We start from the raw sequence: 24,495 nt of genomic DNA, 5'->3' as shown, positions 1-24,495 counted from the left end.
CATCAGTTTTCTAGAAGCAGAGCTGCTTGGTGGGGATTATAGTAGCCTTTTGCTAACATAGTGTGCTTTCCCTGAAATGCCATTGTGACAGGCTCTCGGATGGCCCTCTTTGCCTACCATTGCCAGGTCTGCCTTTTCCAGCCCCACTACCTCTGGCCCCTTTTGGTCTCCTGTAGTTACGCTGAAGTAGACTGAAATGGTACATTCTTTGGGCCTCAGCAACCTCTGATGTTCAGGTCCTGTTGCTGATGGAGGCTAGATCTTCCCCTGCCGTAGAGCCATCATCCCTTTCATATATGTGATCCTCTGTCTCCACCGTATCTCTAAAAGGAGGAGAAGCAAGGTTTTACTAGTCTTACTTTACAGAGAAATTCCTGCACACCACCCCGAGTCATCCAGGGTCGTAAGGAATCATTGGCAGAACTGGGACAGATCCCAGGTCTCCTGACTGGAGACCAGTGTTAAACCTTCATTTGACCACTCTTTGGAGTCCTAGAGGAAAATGTAACACCAGTCATCCAGTCCTACTGAATAAACATAGTCTTTTTCCATTTCCCCACCTTCCCATTTGAAGAAATGTCCCTTTCAGAGTTCTAGTTAAATTTGAAACATTGGAAGCCACCATTCTCAGACGCCGGGATCGCTGGGGAGCTCCCTTCCACACACCAGCCGTCCACCTTGTAGCGTAGTTACTTTCGCGTCAGCGCCCAGCCTCCCTGGACAGGGGGCTCTGCTTGCCTGTCGTACCTTTTACCTTTGCATTTGCAGACTTTATTTGGAGCACAATTCTTAAAAGCATTCAGGAGGTCAGGATGCTTCAACTACAGTGATGTTGAGTCCCCTTAGGTTTTTCTCACTGTTCCCGCGTGGCCTCCCTCAGTTTATGCTCACTGGGGTAACTTTTTATCCCTTTGCCTCTGTACTTCGTATAAAGATAGTGTGTATCATATGACGACTTCGAGTAAACAATGTATGATAAGTGTGTATAATTGTTTCTAACTTTCCCTGCTGTTTGGTGATTCCCTGCTGCTGTAGTTTGCCAGCTTTAGTTTAGCTTAGCTATAGTTTTGTCAACTTGAACAGACCAGTGTTCCAAGTTTCCAGGTGGATGAGTCTGTGACAGGTTAGAAAATTTCATAATTTTGGCTAGTGGTCTAGCAAGGACTTCGTAGTATCCATCTCTTTCTGTTTTGTGGTACTTTATGTGACGGGCCTACCTGTTCATTTGCATAGAAACGAGAGCAGAAAAAGGAGCTGGGACACGTCAACGGACTGGTGGACAAATCTGGCAAACGGACTACATCCCCCAGCAGTGATACTGATTTGTTGGACAGATCAGCCAGCAAAACTGAACTCAAGGCCATTGCCCACGCCCGGATCCTGGAGAGGAGAGCCAGCCGGCCTGGCACGCCCACATCCAATGCCAGCACAGAGACCCCCACCTCTGAGCAGAATGACGTCGACGAGGACATCATTGACGTGGACGAGGAGCCAGTGGCAGCTGAGCCGGACTATGTGCAGCCCCAGCTAAGGCGGCCCTTTGAGCTGCTGATCGCTGCCGCCATGGAGCGGAACCCCACCCAGTTTCAGTTGCCCAATGAACTGACGTGTACCACCGCACTACCAGGTTAGCCAGACTCTCGTGCCCCACCCTCACCCCCCCCCCACCGCAGCTTCCCCGAAGGGCTACTGTCCAGCCAGAGGGCAGTGCTGCCTCTGGGGTCACCGTGCGTGGAATCACTCTCAGGTTCCTGTTCTTTGTTCTTCCTAAACATCTTCGAAGGTTTTAGCTTTTACTGTGCTTATTCAGTCTTCTGTTTTCTGCCCTTCAACATATTACCTTTTTAGAAATATAGGTAATATATTCTCATGGTTTAAAAGCCAAAAAATACACAAAGGCTTAAAATGAAAAATTTCCCTTCCACCCCTGTCTGCCATTTGCCTCGTTTCTACCTTCCTACCCCTCACAGATAACCACTATTTGGTTCTCTATTTCCTTGTAGAATTTCTTTGTGCATATATAAGCAGTTACAGATAATATGCTCAGTATTTTCCCTCTAACTAGCTTACTTGCTCTACACTTTGCTTTTTTTACTTCACAATATGCTCTAGAGATCTTTCCATACTAATGTAGGCATTCCTCAGTTTTTTTAATGGTTAGACAATGGTCTATTATATAGACGTGCCATAATTTATTTAACTGATTTCCTATTAATGGACATTCGGGTTGTTCCTAATCTTTTGTTGCTATAGATGGTGCTTCAACAAATAATTTTATAAATATATCATTGTGTACATGTGAGTGTATCTATAGGGTAAATTCCTAATGTTAGAATTGCTGGGTTATAACCAGGCATTTATAATTTGATAAACTGTTGCCAAATTGCCCTCCATACCTTTTTTTTTTTTTTAACCAAGTCATGTCTTCTACTTGATACCACAAAGCTTCTAGATGTTCTTTTCTCTTTCCCAGAGAAAGTGAAATTGGCAGTCTGAAGAATCCTGGTCAGTCAGCAGGATGCATATGGAATCCAAGCTTTTCTGATTTCTGTAGAAACGCAGTAAAATTACAGTCTTTTCCTCAGCCACCTCCACAGAACAGTCTTTGTTGACTGTTTGACTCAGGCCCTTATATTCCGTAGGTTGCCAGTATCTAACAACCTAAACTTCTGACTGCTTCATGTTTGCGAAACCTAGAGCTGTGTTTCTGCCCCAGAATGAGTGACTTCTGACCATGGTTCTGATTTCTGTCTGTGTTCCTTTTCCTGCCTTCCTGTTCTTTTTCTCATTTGAAGCCAGCCCAGGGGGGTCTCAGAGAGACCCATGTCTAGGCCATGGCACGTGCTTTTCCTGAGATCTGTTCTTTCACTTACTGTTGTTTCCATATCCCAAACTAGGAACTCTACATCCAGGGAAGCTCAGCACCATCAATTTCTCTTCCAGGTTCTAGCAAGAGGAGAAGAAAGGAGGAAACCACAGGGAAAAACGTTAAAAAGACACAGCATGAGTTAGATCACAATGGTCTTGTTCCCCTACCAGTCAAAGTCTGCTTCACATGCAACAGGTATTTTTCTTCATCCTGAGGGCTCTTCTCCGTAGTCAGCAAATGATGTTTTTTCTCTCTCCCATCACCTCTTCCAAACCCTCTGTGTTAAATGTGGACACCGCATATTCTCATGATATGAGTACAGAGCCTGGGTGACCAGTTGACCAGAGCCTTGACTGTCTTAACAAGTTCCCTGAAGTATCTGAGACCGTGTTTACAGAGGCTCGGATGAGAGGAATTGGACTTAAACAGAAGCAGGAGATATTTAGACTAGCTAGGAGGAGGAGCTCTGGCCAGCAGAGACACAGGTCCCTGGAAAAGGCAAATAATTTTTTAAATCACCAAAGATGAGTTTAAAAGTAGTACAAGTATCCATGGTAGCTAATATGCATCAGACTGGATGACTTCCAAAAGCCTCTAGGCTGCCCCAGTTGTAGCTTCCCTGAGACGCTGGTTTCCTTCAAATAGGATCTCCTCAGTGACAGGAGCCAGCTGCTTCAATTACTGAAGCTGGACTTAGTGGCCTGGGTGTCTTAGAAGGGCAGGATACCAGGAGAAAATAGCTATCAGAAAGAAATGTGCCAAAGAAAAAAAAGAAGTGTCCCACAACAAAAGCTGTAGGGAACTAGATAGTAGAGCAGCAGAACCCTGAGCCAGGCCCAGAATGAGGCTCCGGTGCCTGTCAGACACACAGGGAGTGTCGTGGTTACAAGTCAAAATTGGTGTTTCCCGAAGCCCCTCCCTTGGACTATGCATACACGAATACATTACAGAATCCTTTCCTGGCACAGCTCTTTCTGCGTGTCATTTTTGCTGAGTGCTTCATGCAGAAGAGAAGTCTTGTCTTGCTGTAGTGTAAGACTCTAGGAACATGGCTAGAGATTTTTTTTTTTTTTTTTTTAATGAGGTAGTTACTTTCTTTTAAGGAGTAGAAAGATCAGAGCAGAGTTGGCTGTCTTCCCCTTGTGGGTACTGAGCATTGATCATTCCTGCTCTGACAGCCACTTTAGCTGTGCTCCAAATAAACATTCACTTCCCCACAAGACACATTCCTCTTAGAAGAGAGAATAATGGAGAGCCTGGTGGGAGCCCCCAACTTCATCCATCTTCCTCATCGTGAGTGTAACTGATCACTGGGGGGGGGCTCTGGGAGAACGTGGTGAGGATTAAGGAGGAGAGGCTGTTCCACGGTGCAGAGTCGGTTTGAATTTTCCCATCTTGCCACAGAAATGGCCCACAACTCTTTCTTGCAGGAGCTGCCGCGTGGCCCCTCTCATCCAGTGTGACTATTGCCCCCTCTTGTTCCACATGGACTGCCTCGAGCCACCGCTCACTGCCATGCCCCTGGGCAGATGGATGTGTCCGAATCACATAGAACATGTGGTGGTAAGCGCAGCGTCGCCCCTTCAGTTCTCTCTGGGCACAGCTGGGGCGTGGACGGATTCAGTAGAAGCGTAGTAGGGTCAGCTTTGTACCAGACGCTGGATTCTGCAGACCATCCTACTCAAGTCCGATTATTTTGACATGCCTCAGCTGTGCGTTTCGCCTTTTCCCACAATGCCTTGTGTTAGCTGTACAGGCAGACTTGGATGTTTATGCATAATTTCTTCCACAGTGAATTAAGCAGCTGATGTTACAGCTCTAAAAGGGGAGTATGTTAGATGCAGCTTATGGAATAAATGCTCTCATGGTGGTTGCTTCTGTATTTTCCTGCCTCTTATTTTTAGAGGAAACAAACTAAGAAACTAAGAGGTTTATTCTCATATCTCAGGAATTATCCCAGGCAGTCAACTCCCAGGAACTCGGGAGAGTTGAAGAATTGGCATGGATAACAGTGTTCAGTCAGCCATTTTTGAACACGGATGTGACCTTGGCACCCCATGAGGGTCTTTCCTGTCTCTGTAGTTTTTGACACCCACCTTGTCATGGTACATAATAGGGCTTCAGTAAGGAAGTTGTTGAATGAATGAATGGCCTGAGGATCCTTTTATCTCCTCTCCTGGGAGTCTTGGGTGCATTTTCCAGATGCTTCCTGCGGCTCAAACAGAACTGTAGTTTGCTATCTCCGAAAGAGGCTTAAGCTTAGTCCCTTTCCTGCTAGGCACTAAGAACAATCATTTACAAGGTTGAATGGGTGAGGGCTTCAGAAGAGCAGCTCCCTCAGAAGAGCAGCCTTTCCAGATTAAAAAGAGATTATCGCTTAAGACATTGTCTGTCAGATGGTAATAACCATGGAATGTCTTTTGACCCTCAGCATGACAGTGTGCTGCTCACGTTGCACTAAGGGACCTCGGTTATAGACTTACACACATGGGCAAATCGGTTGCTTTGGTCTCTTCACTCAGCTAGCACTGCTCAGAAGGGCTTGAGAAGGAAGCTTCTCTCTGAGGCGCAGTTATGAGTGTTTCATTTTGCCTCCTGCTGAACCAGAAAAAACAACCACGAGCGGTATGCCCAAATACGAATCTTAAAGAGCAGCTTTCCAACAGATGACAAATTAATTAGGTAATTTTTTTATTAGCCACTTAGGGGTTTTTCTTACTTGACTAATTAGGAAGCTGCGGCGCAGATCTTTTCTTTTGAATTAAAGCACAGTGGACCAGACATAGAAGTGGGAAAGCGGCACAGGGTTTCTGTGCCTTCTGTATGCCGCTGCATAAAATTCGTTCTTCCCTCCCTTTGGCCTCTGGGGGCAGTCCAGGTTTTGCACCCCGTCTGGAGCGGGACTGTGAGGTACAGGTGGACTCGCTCGTGTTCCCTGGGGTGTTGGAAGAGGAATAGGGCGGGCGCACGGCATTCTGGCGCTGATCCCTGCTGTCTGCCAGGCTCCTGTATAGGAAACCATCCTGTTTCATGTGGGAGAGAGTGCCTTCTAGAAAGGGAGTCTGGGTCTTGAGGGCCAAGGCCTGCATCTCCACTCAAACCTGTGCTCTGCTGGGGTGCACTGGCAAAAGGTGGTGTGAGCTGTCAGAGGCTGAATTTGAAGGGCATTTCTTGGCTAACTTCCTATTCCCTGTCCCCCTCAAGCATCTCTAGCAAATAGAACATACCAGTTTTCCCTTGCTAGACCAGGCAGGGCTGAGGGAGAATGTCTTATCCATGTCCCCTGGTCCTCTGACGGGATTGTTGACATACCAGCTCCTGCCAGAAGGAGCGCATTTGGCCAAGGGCTTCTATTTTCCGAACCTAGAGAATAGAGGTCGTTGTAAGAGTGCATCTGCTTTGTCCCTAGCTGAACCAGAAGAATATGACGCTGAGCAATCGGTGCCAGGTGTTCGACCGTTTCCAGGACACCATTTCCCAGCATGTGGTCAAAGTGGACTTCCTGAACCGAATCCATAAGAAGCACCCTCCTAACCGCCGTGTGCTCCAGTCAGTCAAAAGAAGAAGCTTGAAGGTGAGTCCCAGCCTGGTGCAGGCAGGATGGGGGGCTCTGATTGTTTTCATGGGATAGACAGAGGATCCTGGGCCCGAATGTGTAGACAGAGAGACTGAAGCCCTGACGTTTGTCTGTGCTGTCTCAACAAGTGGTGAATGTGCCTGTACGTTTTCATACTTGAGGATGGAGGTCAGGATAATGAAGGCCAAACCCCAGACCCTAGAAGTCTCCTGAGGACCGGTGCTCTTTAGCCCCTTCCGCCAAACAGATGTGCTCTGCTGTCGCTGCCCCTCACCGGGCACTCATGCCGTCTGTTCCTGGGAGACAGCCCCCTTTCCCAGAGCTGCCTGGTGGGCTGAAGGTGACAGTGATGAAGCAGAGGACCATATGGAAAGTGAGGAGCTATCCCGGCTGAGGAGAGTGGCTAAAGGAGAGTTAAATCTGTTTTTCCAGGCTGCTGGTAACACATCGTAAATACTCCAGATTATGGCCTTGGCTGGAATAATACCTAACCCTCGTATGCACTTGACAGTTGCTAAATTGTGTCCACAGAGATAGACAGAAAAAATCCCTTTGTTGAAAAGCATTTGGGGGTGTTGAAGTTGTTTTCATAAACCAGTCGGTTCCCTTATTCATTTAATCTGGAAAGCCCAACACTGTATACCCACACATATGCTTGATTTTTCTCTTGTGAAAGTAATCCCACAGGCAGCGCTCCGTGCCAGTGGAGGCCAGCAGTTCCCAAATATGGCCACTTGGTGGCAGCCTCACTTTAACTCACTCACACCACTCCCATCGCTTCCAATGGAAGTCAGCACCAGCAAGATGCTAACTGTTGGAAATTGTGTAACAATCTCTTAACCATGTAAATATTTATACTTCAGTGCAAACACCAGTTTCCAAAATTAAATCAAGGTGTTTTCAGTTGGGAGTATTGTAGAGGTGGCATGCCTCATATCTTAGTGAAACAGCTTTAAAAGTCATCTAAACTGTAGATTTGGAAGAGAGCCTGGCGGCTGAAACGAACAGGCCAAGAAGCCTTGATAAAATCCTGTCGTTTTACAATACTCCCTCCCTCCCTTCCTTCCTCTCTTTCTTTCTTTCTTTCTTAGAAGAGCAGGGGCGGGAGGTAGGGAGGGGAGGAGGGGCTGGAGAAAGGGACAGAGAGAATCTTACGCAGGCTCCGTGCCCAGCGCAGAGCCCAGCACTGGGCTCCATCTCACCACCCTGAGATCATGACCTGAGCTGAAAGCAGGAGTTAGACACTTAACCGACTGAGCCACCCAGGCCCCCCTCCCCCTTTTTAAAGATTGCCCTGTTCTTGAGGAAAATCCAAGGGCATGAATTTCCGAAAAGCATTTTGTACTTAGACAGTTTGAGAGTAGATTGAGGACGGCGGTGGCACAGGGCAGTGGCGGAGAAGTGCTCGGCTCCGTCCTGGAAGGTCTTCATCATTGAGAGAGAGCAGTGCAGCAAAATCACCTCAGGAACTTTGTGTTTTTGTTGGGGATTCTTCATCCTGCTACCCCTTCACTCTTTGCTAGGGGACAACCCTAGATTTGCCTACCATTCCATTCCTCCCCCTCCCATTCCTGGGTGGCCTCGGACAAGCCCATGGCACCTGCCATCCCTGTTAATGGTGCTGACTCTCATTCCATCTGCCTTGCCTTTCTCCTCATACGCATATACATAGCTGCCTGCCCGTCCCACAGACACTTCAGTCTCAGCTTGCCCAGATCAAAAGGCTTCTGCCTCCAAATCTGCTCTTCCTCTTGCTTTTTTCTGTTTCAGTAAATGACCACCATCTCCACCCAGCCCCTCAAACCAGAATTCTGGAAACCATTTTCAGTTCTTCTCCCCTTACCCTCCATAAGGACTCGGTCACCAAATCTGTCCTCTAAATGTTTTCCAAATCCACCAAGTGCCTCCACATCTCTGTGCCTTATATGCTGCTTCCCTCCTCTCAGTTCCCCTTTGTCTGCCTGGAAGTTCTCAACTTGCAAGACTCAGCTCAAATACTGCCTTCCTCTAAAATCTTCCCTAATCCCAAATTCCTGTGCCCCCGCCCCAGACAGAAATGAACACTCTTCCTCTATGTTTTTTATCGCTCCTTAGCCATGCCTCTATCCTAGGACCCGTTACACTGTGTTGTAATGTTTCTGTGTTTATCTCCCCAACTAGACTGTGCGCTCCTTGAGGGCAGAGCTTAAGTTTTATTCATCTCTGGATCTCTAGGACTTGGGACAGTACCCAGACTCGGGAGGTGCTCAATAAATATTGGTCGAATGTATGAATGACTCTTTGCTCGTGTGGCTCTTTCATTCTTACATCGTATGATGCAGAATGTGTCTTCTGTCTCCGTACAACAAAGAGGTCTTCAGCTGTTTCATTAGTCATGAATGAACGGATGAAGAAAACTGACCTTGATTGAGTGCTTGTCACAGGCCAGGCCTCATGCTGAGCATTTCCACTGTGAGTGTGGCCTCCTTTAACTTTGTACCTCTCAGATCCTGCTCGCTCACCTCCCAGCGTTGATGCTGAGCCGCAGGAGCCGAGAGTGCTACTGTGAAGCTGTGTCCAGAGCCAGTCTCACACGTCTCAGGCCAAAGCAGTGGTTTCTGGCCTCTACGGGCCTTAGACCTGGATGAAGAAGCAGAGGGTAGGAGGGCAGGCAGGGCACGTGCCTGCTGTTTCCAGTTCTGTGCCTTCTCAGGCTAGTGCGTGTGTGTCTGAGGCACAGAGCAGTTGCCGCCCGGTGAGCCTCCGTGCCCTGGTGGACCCCAGAGTGCGTGATGGTCCCGTGGGCATCGGCACCACAAGCAGAAAAATGCGGCCAGGGCAGAATCTACTGGACGTGTTGGCACTATCTCCCTCTCCTTCCTCCTGTCTATCCTAAACAGGTTCCTGATGCTATCAAATCTCAGTACCAGTTCCCACCCCCTCTCATTGCACCCGCGGCCATTCGGGACGGGGAGCTGATCTGCAACGGGATCCCTGAGGAATCGCAGACGCACCTTTTGAACTCTGAGCACTTAGCCACCCAGGCAGAGCAGCAAGAGGTGAGTGAAGGCAGGGCCGGGACTCCAAAGCCAGTCTTCCTTCCAGCTCACCACAGCTGATACCGCGAGTAGCCTCAGTGCCAGTCCCATCCCCGTCTTCCGCAACCCCACCCACCCCTGCCCTCATCCCCCAGGAGTTGAATATTCCAGAGAGAACTCCTGGCCGATATTCTGAGGCAAGTAAAAGAAGTACAGAGTCAACCAGTCTGCTTCTCTCCATTGGTCCCCAATGTGTGCTGTGAGACAGGCACATCCGTCTCGTAGGAAGAGCTTTAGACCCGTAGAGAGGTTAGACGGTAGTGCTGAACACACAGCAGTTGCTTAGGGTCCTGGCTGAATAGTGGTTCGCAAGGTGGGCCTTAGGGGCAGAGCCCGAACGGGAACCCCAAGCTCTGCTGACCAGGGTGTTGCCTGCTGAGTATACAGCAAGTCTCGCTGGGGACTGGAAGTGGAATCCTGTCAGAAGTCAAGCACACCTTTCCTGGGCGTTTGCGATGGGACCTCGGAAGCAGTGCTTACCAGCTATGCTGTAGCCCCGGCCACGGGCAGGAAGGACCAGCGCCTCCCAGGCCTCTCACGCTCCTCTCCTCTCCTCTCCTTCCGTTGCAGTGGCTCTGTAGTGTTGTTGCGCTCCAGTGCAGCATATTGAAACATTTATCTGCTAAGCAGATGCCTTCGCGTTGGGACTCTGAACAGACAGAGAAGGCTGATATTAAGCCTGTTATTGTGACTGACAGCTCAATCACCACCTCCCTGCAAACAGCTGACAAGGCACCTACACCTTCCCACTGCCCCTTGTCCTGCCCCTCAGGGATTAGCACCCAGAATTCCCTGAGCTGCTCTCCACCCCACCAGCCCCCAGCCCTAGAGGACATCAGCTGCAGTTCTTGCGCGGAAAAATCCAAGAAAGCCCCCTGCGGGACTGCCAACGGGCCAGTGAGCACAGAGGTGAAAGCCAATGGCCCACACCTCTACAGCAGCCCCACTGATTCCACGGACCCCCGGCGACTTCCAGGCGCCAACACCCCCTTACCAGGCCTCTCCCACCGGCAAGGCTGGCCCCGGCCCCTCACGCCACCAGCGGCCGGGGGGCTACAGAACCACACCGTCGGCATCATTGTGAAGACAGAGAATGCCACTGGCCCCAGCTCTTGCCCCCAGAGGAGTTTGGTTCCTGTCCCAAGCCTGCCCCCTTCCATTCCCAGCTCTTGTGCCAGCATCGAGAACACCAGCACTTTGCAAAGAAAGACTGTCCAATCACAGATAGGACCTCCGTTGACAGATTCAAGGCCACTGGGCTCACCCCCAAATGCCACCCGGGTGCTCACTCCCCCCCAAGCAGCAGGAGATGGTATCTTGGCCACAGGAGCCAACCAGCGATTCTGCTCACCAGCGCCATCATCAGGTGAGTACTGCTCAGCCTTGGGGTAGCTGGGATCCAGTCCTTTCCTGCTCCTCCTGGCAGTTAAACTTCAAACACTTAGCGTCCTGTGAATATTGCAGAGGACTTCGGCCTCTCCATTACTTGCCCTCCCCACATTTATGTGATAGAAGAGAAAACACACGTTGACTTGTCCCCATTTTATTGGTGGGATTGAGTGATTTCCTCTAGGTGACCTGCCGAGTCAGTGGCAGGACTGGAACTGCGGCTGGGTCTCCCGATTCCCCTTCCCACACCTGTCAGGCCTAGTCCTCTGCGTGTCTTTGTTCGTCTCCTTAGACGAAGGCAGCATGCTCTGTGGAGCCCCTGTGGCCAGCCCGAGGTTCTAGGCGATGGCCTCTGTGTTTCAGGATCCCCACCAGAGACCAGATCACACCTGATAGATTCTCAGAGCCTGCTCATTTGAAGGAGCTTCCACGGCAGGGAAAGCAGGGATCGAAAGCAGCCCTGCCTTTCAGAACAGCTGTAGAGCAGCATGCCCACAGGGGTTGGTCTGGTCCCAAAGCTCACCCTTGGGCCACATGCAGAAAGGCAGTCCCCTGTACCCATACTTGGCCTAGTGTGGACCTGCTCTCAGCTGTCCCCAGTCAGCACTCCGGACCTCGAGCTTGCTGACCCCAGCATCTGAACCAGGTTTCAGATGCTGCTGGAACCCCCTGTGGTCTCTCCCGTCTGAACAGAAGCTGGCCTCCTAGTCAGCTGGGAGTCTCGGTAACCAGGTGACTGTGACTTCTCTGCATGGGGGCCCCTGGTCCCAGGATGGCCCCTACTTTTAGGCTCTTTTCCTGTCTCTGTTTACCTCTTTATACCAAGCTCTTAATACCAGTTTTGCCCCCTGTGAGTCGGACTGCAGGAGGCAGGAATTCCAGGGGCAGGCCCCGCTTACTTGAATGCATAGACACAGCAGGGAGGTCGTTACGGCCCAGAGAACAAAGCTACCCCACCACGTTCCCCAGAGCAGTAGATTTCACTGTTTCTCGGCACTCTGGAGACTGCCGCGTGCCCGGGTGCATTGTCGTTCCATCTGCCCTTCCTCACCACACATTTTTAGCTCTAGGAGTTCCAGAGCCTATGGGGTGAGAATCAAGAAGGGAACATCACCTTGGGTCCGAAATCCAGACCTGTCTCGGCAGTGGGGGATTGGACCGGTGGGTTTCCCTCAGGCGACGTAAGTAACAGTCTTCCTGCTCCGTCCCCAGATGGCAAGGTCAGCCCCGGCACGTTATCCATAGGAAGCGCTTTAACCGTACCCTCTTTCCCAGCCAACTCTACTGCCATGGTGGACCTCACCAACTCGCTGCGAGCGTTTATGGATGTTAACGGAGGTGAGTGAGCGAGCCGCTGCTCTTCCGCCAGCTGCCGCGTGAAGGTCCTGTCCCCGCGCAGCATCCAAGCTCATTTCAGAAAGGAGCGGAAGGGATGCCTCATCTCCGAGGGCTGGGGAGGTGGGTTGAGAGAAAGCCCCTCCTGCCTCTGCCTTCTGCACATCATAATGGAAGGCGAAGGGAGAGCAGAGCCAGCTGAGCCTGTGAGAAGAGAGGACAATTGCCTGAGGCAGAGTAAAGGCAGGAGGGCCTCAGGTGTCGGACATGCAGCCCTTCCCCCGCACGCAGCCAAGTGGTTTCTCTTGCTCTGCCTTTCCAGGACCACTTGGCCTACAGTCAGGCTACGGCCTCCCAAGCGGCCACCGCACAGGCTGCGACGGGGCCCGTCTCACTGCAAATGGCTAGTGAGATGCCCAGCTCTGGATCCTTAGGCCCCTTTGTACTCTCTGCTGTTCGAGAACAGTCACCACTTAGCTAGACTTTAGAAATGCGCAACTATTTGCTCTGTGACCCTCACCTACTTCCACATTCCATATCCTCCTCAGCTGCCTTTTAATCTTTCTCTTTGGTTAATAGAAATCGAGATAAATATGCTGGACGAGAAGCTGATCAAGTTTCTGGCCTTGCAGAGAATACATCAGCTTTTCCCCTCCCGGGTCCAAGCTTCACCGGGCAGTGTCGGGGCACATCCGCTGGCTTCTGGAGGGCACCACACAGAAGGTGCGCACACGCCTGCCGCCGTGGCACACCGTCCGCTCTCCCCGTGTGTGAGCAGCTGTCAGGATCTCAGCCCTTTAACGGGCTTAGTAAAGCACCATGGTTTCTTTCCCCAGAAAGCAGGAACAAAAAGGCCACCACAGCTTTCACGTCAGACTCAGGGAAGTCTGCCATAACTTTCTTTCATGCTCATGCACTTTGAGACACACAGAGCAGCTACGAGTGCCTTTGGGTATATGTGGTACGCTTTCTGCTGAACTGCTTTCAAATATTTGGGTTACAAAGGTTTCCCAAAAGGGAGTTTTTCAAGTTCAAGGTGAGAAGCAAAATAACAGTTGGGCTGGGGGGGGCGCCTGGCTGGCTCAGTTGGTAGACTCTTGATCTCAGGGTCATGAGGCTGAGCCCCGTGTTGTGTGCGGAGCCTACTTTAAAAAAGAAAAGAAAAAATAATAGTTGGGCTAGCCTCCTGGAAATTCTTCTCAAGAGTTTAACTGCTTAGGATATTCCTTTGAGCATTAACTCTTAATGAGCCTTACTGATTAAAATCGTGTGGTCCCCAGACCAGCGGTATCAGCAGGCTTGTGGGAAACACAGACCTCGGGTCCCACCTCTGACCTACAGTATCAGAATCTACATTGTAACACGGTCCCTAGTGGATTCCTACGCACACTGAAGTTTGAGAAGCACTGGTCTGTGCCTTCTGTTGTTTTGCGTGGCCTCCCTGTGGTATCATCTGGTCTATCCCTGATGAGCCAGTCAGCAGCCCAGGAACTTAAAGTACTTTCATCCTTGAATTCTATGACCATCTTCAAAGATGGTCCCTCTTACCCCGTGTTGGAAATGCTGTGGGTGTGGGGAGAGCATCACCCTGAAGCAGCCCAGTGCCCAAGGTGAGTGCGGCAAGATGACTCACCTAGTGGGATGATTTTTCTCTAGGCCACGAGCCAGAGGTCTGGGTTCTGGTATATGTGTGGGGCTCAGGTTCTGAGTTTCCGAATGACCCTATCCCTGTGTTTATTTTGTAGTGCAAAGAAAGGAGGTCCAAGCCCGAGCTGTGTTCTACCCTCTCTTAGGGTTGGGAGGAGCTGTGAGCATGTGCTACCGAACCCTCTACATCGGGACAGGTGAGCCAGCTGGGAGAGGCACCAGATGTCTTCAGCCCCAAATACTAACGCCCTTACCCACAGAGGCCAGAAAGGGGTGAGGGAAACCCTCTCCAGGGCTGACTGGTTTAATCCAGCAGATATCCAGGCAAGAGGGACTAAGAAAGGAGATTATCAGCTGCTTGTCTTCCCTGGCTCGAGCCCTTTTGCTTTGGGCCCGGCATGACCTCAGGAGAGAGGAGAGGCAGCTCTGATCGCCGCTCAGTGAGCCATTTTAAGCACGCAGGAAATAGCTGAGCAGAGGCGCATACTTTGTCCCTGGAGGTCTTTGAAAAAGTGATGGGGCTCACACACCCCTCACCTTTATTTAGTCCTATATCTCATGCAGAGGGACAGTCAGCTCAGCCCACAGCCCAGAAATCTCCTTTCTTTCCAATGATGGGATTTATGAACCCTGCACCCCATGTTGTGCCCTCATAGAAATAGAAATAACCACCCCCCCCCCCTTCAGGAGCTCACTCTTTCCATCTGGGCAGCAGCCACATGTTCTAAATGAGATCACCTGGCAGGGACAGCTGTTCTTTCGAAGGGGATTGGAAAAGAAATCAGTTTTTGTTCAAAAATACAAGGAAGGGGCCCTGAGCTAGCTTCCCCCTGAGGTCTTACCAGTACCCGCCCAGAAGCTAACTCCCTGCCCCCCACCTTCCCTGCATACACCTTACAGTCTGTTCTCTACCTGCCTTTGCCTCTACTCCTGCCACTTGCAGGAGCTGACATGGACGTGTGCCTTACAAACTATGGTCACTGTAACTACGTGTCCGGGAAACACGCCTGCATATTCTATGATGAGGTGAGGGCTGGGGATGGGGTGGGAGGGCGCTCTCCCCACCTGAGGCCTCTCCTAGGCACTGGGGTTTTTGTTCAGTGTCCTGGGTGAAGGGAAGAGGGGGCGGGGGGGTCTTCTCCTCTTTTTCCCTCCCTGTCATTCCTGGAGGAGAAGAGTCTTGGTGTGAAAGGGCGTCTTACCATGGCTACCGCTCCCTAGGAGCGGGGCTGCCATTTCTCCTGAGGTTGCTCACAGGCTCAGCAGGGGGAGCCCACTGAAAGCAGGGCAGGGGAGCAGCATAGAAGGAAGCCAAGCCTCTGTGCCAGTGAACAGCACTTCAACAGGACCCAGTGCCGAGGAGGCAGAGAAAAGGAGCAGTGGGAGAGCGGGGTGGGGTTGGGGGGCACTGGGAAGGAAGGCTTCCCTGGGCAGGTGAGTCTTGAACCCTGTTCTAAAGAGACAGGGAAGTGGGGCTTGACTGGGGAAGCGAGGGCTCGCCAGGTAGAGCAGCACGGCCTTCTCCATGTGTCCTCTCTCCCCTTAGCCCCAGGCCCCACGCAGCAGACCACACATCTTATCTTCCCTCCTCCTCCTCAGAATACCAAACATTATGAGCTGTTAAACTACAGTGAGCATGGGACAACGGTGGACAATGTGCTGTATTCATGTGACTTCTCTGAGAAGACCCCGCCAACCCCCCCAAGCAGTATTGTTGCCAAAGTGCAGAGTGTCATCAGTAAGTCGGACCCCGTGGCCCCAGAGCCGGCCGTTTTGGACACGTCATGTTAAGATCCCCGTCAGGGTGGCTCCGGCTTGCTGCTGACGGCCGGCTCCCTTGCCTTCCCGGTCCCTTCCCTTCCCGGTCCCGTCGGCCAGGCTCTCCCTGTGGGCCAGGGAAAGCCACAGAGAAGCCAGCGCTGTGCGCACGCACGCCTCCTTGGGGACTTCAGACTCCCTTGGTCCTTTCCCGGTGTCCCTCAGCCCTAGTCACCCCGCAGTTAGAATGGGGAGGTGCAGGGGCCCAGTCGTGGCCAACAGCCCCGGCTGGGTTGGCCACTTCCCTGGTCCTCTCCCAGTGACCCCCCTCCTCCTTCCCAGGGCGCCGCCGGCACCAGAAACAGGATGAGGAGCCAAGTGAGGAGGCAGCCGTGATGAGCTCCCAGGCCCAGGGGCCGCCGCGGCGAGCCTGCAACTGCAAAGCCAGCAGCTCGAGCTTGATAGGGGGCAGCGGGGCCGGCTGGGAGGGCACGGCCTTGCTGCACCACGGCAGCTACATCAAGCTGGGGTGCCTGCAGTTCGTCTTTAGCATCACCGAGTTTGCGACCAGACAGCCCAAAGGCGACGCGAGCCTGCTGCAGGACGGGGTCTTGGCCGAGAAGCTGTCTCTCAAGCCCCACCAGGGCCCTGTGCTGCGCTCCAACTCCGTTCCCTAGGACGGGCGGCTACCCCGTCCCCCGCCTGTCCGCCCAGCCCAAGACTTCCTGCAATGCAAAAATGTACACACACCAAGCCCGGGTTTTTTCTATACTCCACCAGAAACCCTTCAACTACAATCTTTGCATGAAATGAAGAAAACCTTTTGACTGTTTTTTAAAAATCCTTTTTCTTTTCTCAAGTTCTAGGGGGCATTTGCACATATATTTGTACTCAACATTTCATGGGTAAGCGGCAGACCCGAGCTGAGGAACAGCGTGGGCAGGGAGGGGAAGGCCTATGGTCTGGACACTTCCTCCAACACGAAACCGTTCCCCACCCACCTCCTGCTCCCTCCCCCTCGCCCGCCGTTGTAAAATAATCAGAAACTTGTTCTATTTTGTGGCAGTGACAATAGTTTTATATTAAAAGAAAAAATACAGTTTTCATACAGCAAAATCTATACAATATCATTGTTTTATTTAATATAAAGATCGCTACCCACCCACTTCCGTGGCCCCCGCCCTCCGCGTTACTTTCCCTTTCTGCAGCGGTTGCACTACAGGTAGCTACTGTGTATTATGGACAAATGAGAAATGAATTCGTTTTCTGGCTGTCCATCTATTTTATTTCAAATAAGGAAAAGTGTATTTGGATTTTGTGTAAATACATCTAGTGATGACATTTTTTCAATGTTTTTAAAAACTGTACAGTACTACATGTGGTAGAGCGTTTTCTTCAAATTGTCTATTGTAGCAAAAACGTTTTTGTCGTAAACCTGTTTCGTCTCCTTTTTTTGTTCTCTTGCCACTTCTCTCCTGTTCCTCCCACCCCTGGCTCCCTCCTTCCCCCCTCCCACCCCAAGTAGTACCAATGTACATAGTAATTGTAATGTTTTAGACTTTACAGAAACTTTCCTGTATTCTGTATATAAAAAAACAAAAATACTTCAAATTATGTTTTCTGCCTGTCTGTCCTACCTGTCATCACCCTTAGAGGGGACCCTCCCCAAGACCCTGGTCGCAGTCTCTTTGAACTAGTCTCATTCCCAGACCCTCAATCCCCATGGGAAGGCAGGAGAGCAAAGGTCTGGGAGAAAAGTGAGCCCAAGGTGGGTGTGGGAAAGTGGAGGGCTAGGGGTGCATCTGAGGGGCGGGGGGCTGTTGCCTGGCTTCACGGGGGACTCAGGGGAATCATTTGACGTGACCACATGCTGCAAGAATCCGGGAGTGTGCAGGCCCTCCTCCAGTTGACTCCAAAACCTATCTAATAAAACAGGAGCTGTCTTGAGACCCCTGCATTCTGGTCTAGAACCTTCAGCTTCAGGAGTTGGGGCTGCCTTTAGTTGCGGTTGCTATCACATTTGATTCATCAATTCCGGGAGAAGTCAACACCTGGCTGTATCCTTTCCCCGTCGGCCTGAGCTGGGCATGCGGCAGCTCGTTCAAGTATCACTTGAGCTCCTCCTCTGGGCATGGCCTTTGCCGCGAGTTCGGGCTTGGTCTAGGGAGCTTGCCGTGAGCAGTCAACTGGGCACATAACGGCTCCTGCCTCTTGGAGCTTAGAATCTGGTGTGGAGCAATTTGTCCATTCAGACATCTCCGGGAAGCCTCATGAGGAAAAAGATCCGGTCTCTAGACCAGTGGAGCCACAATTTATGTGACTAGCAATCCTGACTTGCCTACAATTGCAGCTCCTCGTCAGAAAAGGAACCTAGCGCATTACCTGAATTCTCAGGCCCTGAGAAGCCTCTCATCAAACCAAGCTCCCACCCTTTCCTCCTCCCAGAACTTACATGAGACACTTTCTCTGGGATGTTCTTCCTGAAGACAGGTCTTCGACTCCTTACAGATCACCTGTGTCTACCCCAGCAGTGTTTAAGGAAGTTGTACCTGTTGGCGTGTGGGGATTTTGCCTTGAGGATGGAGAATGCACCCAATTGTTTCATTAATATTCCATTCCCAGCTTCAACCCACAGCGTCTGCAACTGAACCCCAAATCCATAGTGCAGCCAAGTAGGAAACTACCCCCCCCCAAAATCAGGTCTGTCCCTGGGCTCCCACCTACCTGCCTAGCTTTGTCCCCACCACTCTGCTCCCCCTGCCCTGATGGGCCTCTTGAACTCGCCCAGGGCAGAAACCTGTTGTTCTGCTCAGTATTTCCAAGGCTAACCACGCTGCTGGGCGCACCGTAAGTGTCAAACAGCGGGTGTTTAGTCGCAATGGTTTCCTCAAGCAAGTCCTTGTCCTGGCAAGTCTCCTGGCCAGCAGTCTCCTTTTACCTGTGCCTCCCTAACTGTCGCCACCCACCTTGCCATCATAATCCCTTCTTCCACGGAGTCGTGGAGCTGCTTTGCCTATTTCTACCACCTGTGAGGACCATCCCAGAGAAATTGCCTCCTAGAAGTCAGATAACAGGGGCGCCTGGGTGGCACAGCGGTTAAGCGTCTGCCTTCGGCTCAGGGCGTGATCCCAGCGTTATGGGATCGAGCCCTGCATCAGGCTCCTCCGCTATGAGCCTGCTTCTTCCTCTCCCACTCCCCCTGCTTGTGTTCCCTCTCTCGCTGGCTGTCTCTATCTGTGTTAAATAAATAAATAAAATCTTTAAAAAAAAAAAAGTCATAACATTTTGTATTTTATTCTCTTTCTGCTTCCCTTCAGGAATGTGGGGACTGCGGGGGTGAGGCAGAGGCAGGGAGAAAGAGACTGCAAATGAATGAATCCTAACAGCCCTGAGCGGATGGGGCCACCCTGGCCCCTGCATCATCTCTCTGACCTTATAGGAAGAACAAGGAAGAATTCCAGAAGCTGAGGGCTGGAAGTGAGGATAAGGAGTAGAAGGACTTGTTTATGGAGGGCAAGGCATCTAGGACCGGACTCACTCAGACATAACAGCGTTCACACACCTCTCCAGAAGGGAAAGACTCTGCTAAGCACAGATGACACCCAGAGGGCTCACACACATCCTGCAAGTCCCAAGCTAGGGGGCATGAGCACAAAGGACAGCTACGTAGGAAGATGTTCGTTCAAGGGGACACATTGACAGAGACTACAGACGCATGCACACACCCGGAGGGGCTCTCGGTGCACGGGGGGCACAAACCTGTAACAGGTGGTCACACAGACACACACCCACAGGGTACTTCCTGGGCCTGCAAGTACACACACACCTCCAAGGTGCTCACACACAGGATCCAGAGGCACACACACAACCCCAGGGCAATCCCAGGGCCCATGGGCACATTACACACTCACAGAGTCACTCACATACTCAGAGTAGGTGAATGCATGGACAGCCAGGGCGCCCCTGCTCGCAAACGCTCATCTGCAAGGAGTTCACGCAGGCACACACCTAGAGGGCGCTGCCAGGGCCCATATGCACACGCGCACCTAGAAGGTGTTCCACAAGCACACACCCGGAGGACGAGGACGCATGCCTAGGGGGCGCTCGCAGGGCCCACGCTCACACGCACGCACACACACCCCTGCCCTGCCTCTCGCCCGCCTCCGCCTCCGCCTCCGCCTTCAGGGAGGCCCGAGCGGGTGCGGGGCGGATCGGCAGCCGCCGGGCGGGCGGCGATCCAGGGAGGTGCGGGGCCCGTGCGGGGGCCCGGCGGCGCGGCGGGCATGGAGGCGCTGCTGCTGGGCGCCGGGTTGCTGCTGGGCGCCTACGTGCTTGTCTATTACAACCTGGTGAAGGCCCCGCCCTGCGGCGGTATAGCCAGCCTGCGCGGCCGCACGGCCGTGGTCACGGGTGAGTGCCTGAGGACCTGCGGGCGGCCGGGTGGCGGGGAGGCCGGGCGGCGGGGTCAGCGGCCCACGGGGCTCAGCGCGGCTACCGCCCGCCCACCGCAGGCGCCAACAGCGGCATCGGGAAGATGACGGCGCTGGAGCTGGCGCGCCGGGGAGCGCGCGTGGTGCTGGCCTGTCGGAGCCGGGAGCGCGGTGAGGCAGCCGCCTTCGACCTCCGCCAGGTGAGGCGTGGGGGGCGGGGGCGGGGGAGGCCGGAGAGGATGAGAGGGTGAGCGGAAAACCGACACACCGGGACACAGAGGGGCGAACAGAGCGGCTTCCTTAACTGGTCGTTAAGCGCAGAAAAAGAGGGTCCCCTGGTGCTCTGGCCATACAGGGAAGGGGCACCAGACGCAAGCTAGGAAGTGGGCTTTCGGAAGGAAGTAATCGCTGCTCTAAGACATTTATGGATGGGTAAAACTTACATTAATGAAAGACAGTAGGGAAGGGAACAGCAGAGGGAACAGCATATGCAAAGGCCCTGAGGCAAGAGAGCTGATTCGATTTAAAAAAAAAACTGAAAGCAGAGGTTTATTGAGGCTGGATGGAGCACAAAATATGGGGTAAAGAAGTAAAATGAAGAGGCTGGAGGCTCTGAACCAGGGCTAGATTCTGGAGGCCCTTATAGACCCTATTGAGGAACTCAGATTTTATAGGATGAGCAGTGGAGATCCAATGAAGGGTCCTCAGCAGGGTATGGACTGTCAGAATAGCCTTCTTGGAGGAACCCCACAATGGCTGTACATGTCTGGATTGGGGGGGTGAGTGGAGCAGGAGTGGGGAAGGGGAGACCAGTGAGAAAGAAGTCTGTTGTAGATTTTAGGATAAGCTATAATGGCCAGAGGGAATGATAATAATAATAGCAAGTACTACCTACACAGTGCTGACTGGGTGGCAGGCAGTGTTCTAAGTATTTTACATAGATTAACTCACTGAATCCTCACAACAACTCCATGAGATAGGTACTGTATTGTTCCCATTTTACAGTGAGAAAACTGAGCCCCAGAGAGATTAATGTCACGCTTGTCTAACGTCACATTCTAATAAAAGACAAAGTCAAGATTTGCATCCAGAATCCACATACGTGTCCACTACTTTCTAATGGATGGGGCAGATCTTAGTAAAAGTAGGAGGAGGACTCTTAAAATTTGATACCTAGGGAGAGGGAAGAGGAGAGAGGTGCCTGGTGACAAGCCCAGCCCTTGCTGCCCCACAGGAGAGTGGGAACAATGAGATCATCTTCATGGCCTTGGACTTGGCGAGTCTGGCCTCCGTGCGGGCCTTTGCCACTGCCTTCCTGAGCTCTGAGCCACGGCTGGACATCCTCATCCACAATGCCGGTGAGGGGCAGCAGGACCTGCCGGGGGGCGGCGGGTGGGCAACTGTCCCATCTAGCCAGGTCTTGCCGGAGGGCCAGTGCGTGCGTGGGAAGGATGCCCCCTACCACTGTCTCACAGATGGGGACACCGAGGCCTTCGGGGATCCCTGTAGCGCAGTTGCTCATATCAAGCCCCTGCCCCAGGGATCAGTTCCTGTGGCCGGACCCACAAGCCGTTTAACCTGCTGCTGCGAGTGAACCACATTGGCCCCTTCCTGCTGACACATCTGCTGCTGCCCCGGCTGAAGACATGCGCCCCTAGCCGCGTGGTGGTGGTATCCTCAGCTGCCCACCGGCGAGGGCGCCTTGACTTCACGCGCCTGGACCGCCCGGTGGTGGGCTGGCGGCAGGAGCTGCGGGCATACGCCGACAGTAAGCTGGCCAACGTGTTGTTTGCCAGGGAGCTCGCCGCTCAGCTTGAGGGTACTGGTGTCACCTGCTATGCAGCCCACCCAGGTGAGGCCTGGCTCTCTGACTGCTTTGCTTTGCTTTGGTTCCCCCTCTCCCATCCGCGACCCATCCTGTGCACCCCCAGCCTCTCATTGAGCCCCAGAATCTCGGAACAGGAAGGAAGCACCGTACAAGGAGAGACCTGTTCCTTGCTTATCTTGGAAAGAGGCTCTCCTTGCCTGGGTTCTTTCTCTCACACCACTAGCCTGGATACTGACTACTGGATAGGGAATGGCAATGAATAAAGCCCAGGTTCTCACCCCAGGGAGCAATCCATATGACTGAACTCACTATAATATGATGGTAATGATGATGATGGCTAATAACCACTTGTTCATTCAAAAAACATTTACGAAGTACCAGTTATGTACCTGGCATTCATCTTGGTGCTAGGAATATAGCAGTGAACAAAACAAAGACCCTTTCCTTCGAGAATTTACATTCTCTTAAACATTCTAGTTTAAGGGAAGGGGAGATTGCTAATAAGTTTATACAATGACAGGTGGCGATAAAATGCTATGGGAAAGATAAAGCAGAGTGAGGGGAATATGAAATGACAGAAGGTGCTGTTTTTCTCTGGCAGTCAAGGAAGGCATATCTGAAAAGGTGACATTGGCTTGAAGGAGATGAGAGAATGAGCCGTGTGGTTTTCTGGGGAGAAGAGTGTAAAGAACAGAGCAGATAGCAAGTGCAAAGGCCCTGAGGCAGAAGTCCCTGGTATTCTTGAGAAGGAACAGGGAGCCCCACGAGGCTGGAACAGAGTGAGAGGAGGAGAGTGGCAAGAGATGAGGTATAGAGATGGGCTGGGTCATCTAGGGTCTAGAAGTCCACTTCTAGCATTTTAGCTTTTAGTCTGAGTGAGTTAACTGATGAATAAGGCCCATCTCTGCCTTGTGAAACAGATTATAGGATAACAAGATCTGTCCTACCCATATTACCAAAATGCATTTTTTTCAGATTTTATTTTTAAGTAATCTCTACACCCAGCGTGGGGCTCAAACTCACAACCTGGAGATTGAGAGTCCTATATTCCAACGACTAAGCCAGACGCCCACCATACTGCACTACAGATAGTCATTGCCTAAGGCTCACTAGTTATTATAACAGTGACAATAATAATCACAACTAACATTTATAAGCCTTTATTACACTCCCCATCTCTAATGTACAAAACAGTGGCTGGTCTGCCATAGGTGTTAATACGTGTTTGCTGGTTGAACAAAGGAACAGGACTTGAGCTAGAAGAAAAGAGGTCCCCTCAGGCAGGGGACGCAGCATGAGAGAACATCTGGGACATGGGGACGTACAGGAGCTCAGATGGAGAGGAGGAGGCTTGCTGTTGAAATGAGTGAGGTCCCCTTGTGAGGACCCTGAATGCCCACTCAATACTATCCTGGTCTTCCTGGAACTGGACTCTGTTCCCCACTCCCTTCTAGCCCTGTTCTTGTCGCTCTTCCCCTGGGCCCTCGCCCACCGTCCTCCCCACTCCTTCCTTTCTTCCTGTCCGCAGGGCCTGTGAACTCGGAGCTTTTCCTGCGCCACGTTCCTGGATGGCTGCGCCCACTTTTGCGCCCACTAGCCTGGCTTGTGCTGCGGGCACCAAGAGGGGGTGCCCAGACACCCCTGTACTGCGCTCTACAGGAGGGCATTGAGCCCCTCAGTGGGAGATATTTTGCCAACTGCCACGTGGAGGAGGTGCCCCCAGCCGCCCGAGATGACCGTGCAGCTCACCGGCTGTGGGAGGCCAGCAAAAGGCTGGCAGGGCTTGGGCCTGGCGAGGGGGCCGAACCTGATGAAGATCCCCAGCCTGAGGACACAGGGGCCCCATCTTCCCTGAGCAGCCCCCACCCAGAGGAGCCCACAGTTTCTGAACCCCACCCCAGCCCTCAGAGTTCACCAGACTTGTCCAAGGTCACACGCCGAATTCAGGTTAAAACCGAACCTGAGCCCTAAAATCTCCTAATCCCCAGGCAGGGATGCTTTCCATGGCACTTGGTGGCCCCTGAAAACCTTAACTGCATGCCAGGCCATGCTCTGGGCACGGCGGGGTTTGCAATTTTTACCTTCATGGTTCCTTTCTGGGGCGTCAAATTGTGTCCTGAACAGCTCTTTTCCTGGTGGAAGGAAATCGTGGGTGATGATTTCTTCCTGAGAATAACAATAATCCCCGATTGAGAGGTGAGGGATAATGTGCCAGACATTGCTTCTGAGGAATTTGAATTCCGTACTTCCAGTCCCCACTCTGGGTGATGCTGATCGCCTCTGGATGAGGTCCTGGGAGGGGGTTGTCATTTGATGCAGTTCAACACTGACAAGTACTGAACTGGGCCCTTTGCAACCACGTAGCCACGTAGTGAAATGACCCCCACTTGCCGAGGCGGGATTAGGCTGCAGAGGTAAGGGACTCGCCCAAGGTCTCACCTCCGGGAAGGGGGTAAGGGCAGGAGCGGTGTGACTCCAGGGCCACGGCGGTCGGGTGGGAGCGGGGAGGTGAGGCAGGGCCGCGCCGTCGCGGTGCGGGCGGCCGGCGGGAGCAGGGGGCGCCCTCGCGGGGTGCCGCGGGCTGG

At 52.2% G+C, this 24,495-nt stretch overlaps 2 protein-coding genes across 2 annotated transcripts in view; both read left to right on the top strand.

Moving 5' to 3' along the window:
• PHF12 (PHD finger protein 12) overlaps positions 1-17,263 on the top strand; it is a 40,142-nt gene extending 22,879 nt beyond the window's left edge. The window contains exons 4-15 of the mRNA XM_026517739.4: positions 1,234-1,627; positions 2,944-3,064; positions 4,300-4,432; positions 6,279-6,443; positions 9,326-9,484; positions 10,094-10,889; positions 12,125-12,250; positions 12,827-12,970; positions 13,993-14,091; positions 14,838-14,920; positions 15,494-15,632; positions 15,995-17,263. Coding sequence (XP_026373524.1) covers positions 1,234-1,627; positions 2,944-3,064; positions 4,300-4,432; positions 6,279-6,443; positions 9,326-9,484; positions 10,094-10,889; positions 12,125-12,250; positions 12,827-12,970; positions 13,993-14,091; positions 14,838-14,920; positions 15,494-15,632; positions 15,995-16,329 — 2,694 coding nt within the window. The 3' untranslated portion in view covers positions 16,330-17,263. The remainder of the gene's footprint in view (positions 1-1,233; positions 1,628-2,943; positions 3,065-4,299; positions 4,433-6,278; positions 6,444-9,325; positions 9,485-10,093; positions 10,890-12,124; positions 12,251-12,826; positions 12,971-13,992; positions 14,092-14,837; positions 14,921-15,493; positions 15,633-15,994) is intronic.
• A 2,557-nt stretch (positions 17,264-19,820) lies between these two features.
• Positions 19,821-24,420, top strand: DHRS13 (dehydrogenase/reductase 13). Its single transcript, XM_026517738.4, has 5 exons — positions 19,821-20,062; positions 20,164-20,282; positions 21,317-21,440; positions 21,623-21,934; positions 23,439-24,420. The coding sequence occupies exons 1-5, from the start codon at positions 19,936-19,938 to the stop codon at positions 23,879-23,881; spliced, it is 1,125 nt and encodes a 374-aa protein (XP_026373523.1). The 5' UTR covers positions 19,821-19,935; the 3' UTR covers positions 23,882-24,420.
• Positions 24,421-24,495: the final 75 nt, after the last annotated feature.

The sequence above is a fragment of the Ursus arctos genome, unplaced genomic scaffold (assembly GCF_023065955.2).
Source record: "Ursus arctos isolate Adak ecotype North America unplaced genomic scaffold, UrsArc2.0 scaffold_24, whole genome shotgun sequence".
Classification (NCBI taxonomy): Eukaryota; Metazoa; Chordata; class Mammalia; order Carnivora; family Ursidae; genus Ursus; species Ursus arctos.
Note: the sequence above shows the minus strand (reverse complement) of the source record. Positions and strands in the feature narration are given on the sequence as shown.

What these genes read in the sequence shown, in the direction of transcription:
- DHRS13 (XM_026517738.4), top strand. Translation starts at nt 19,936, where the DNA reads ATGGAGGCGCTGCTGCTGGGCGCCGGGTTGCTGCTGGGCGCCTACGTG. An exon ending in CCGCACGGCCGTGGTCACGG is followed by an intron (nt 20,063 to 20,163) that starts GTGAGTGCCTGA and finishes CGCCCACCGCAG; the next exon opens with GCGCCAACAGCGGCATCGGG. An exon ending in CCGCCTTCGACCTCCGCCAG is followed by an intron (nt 20,283 to 21,316) that starts GTGAGGCGTGGG and finishes GCTGCCCCACAG; the next exon opens with GAGAGTGGGAACAATGAGAT.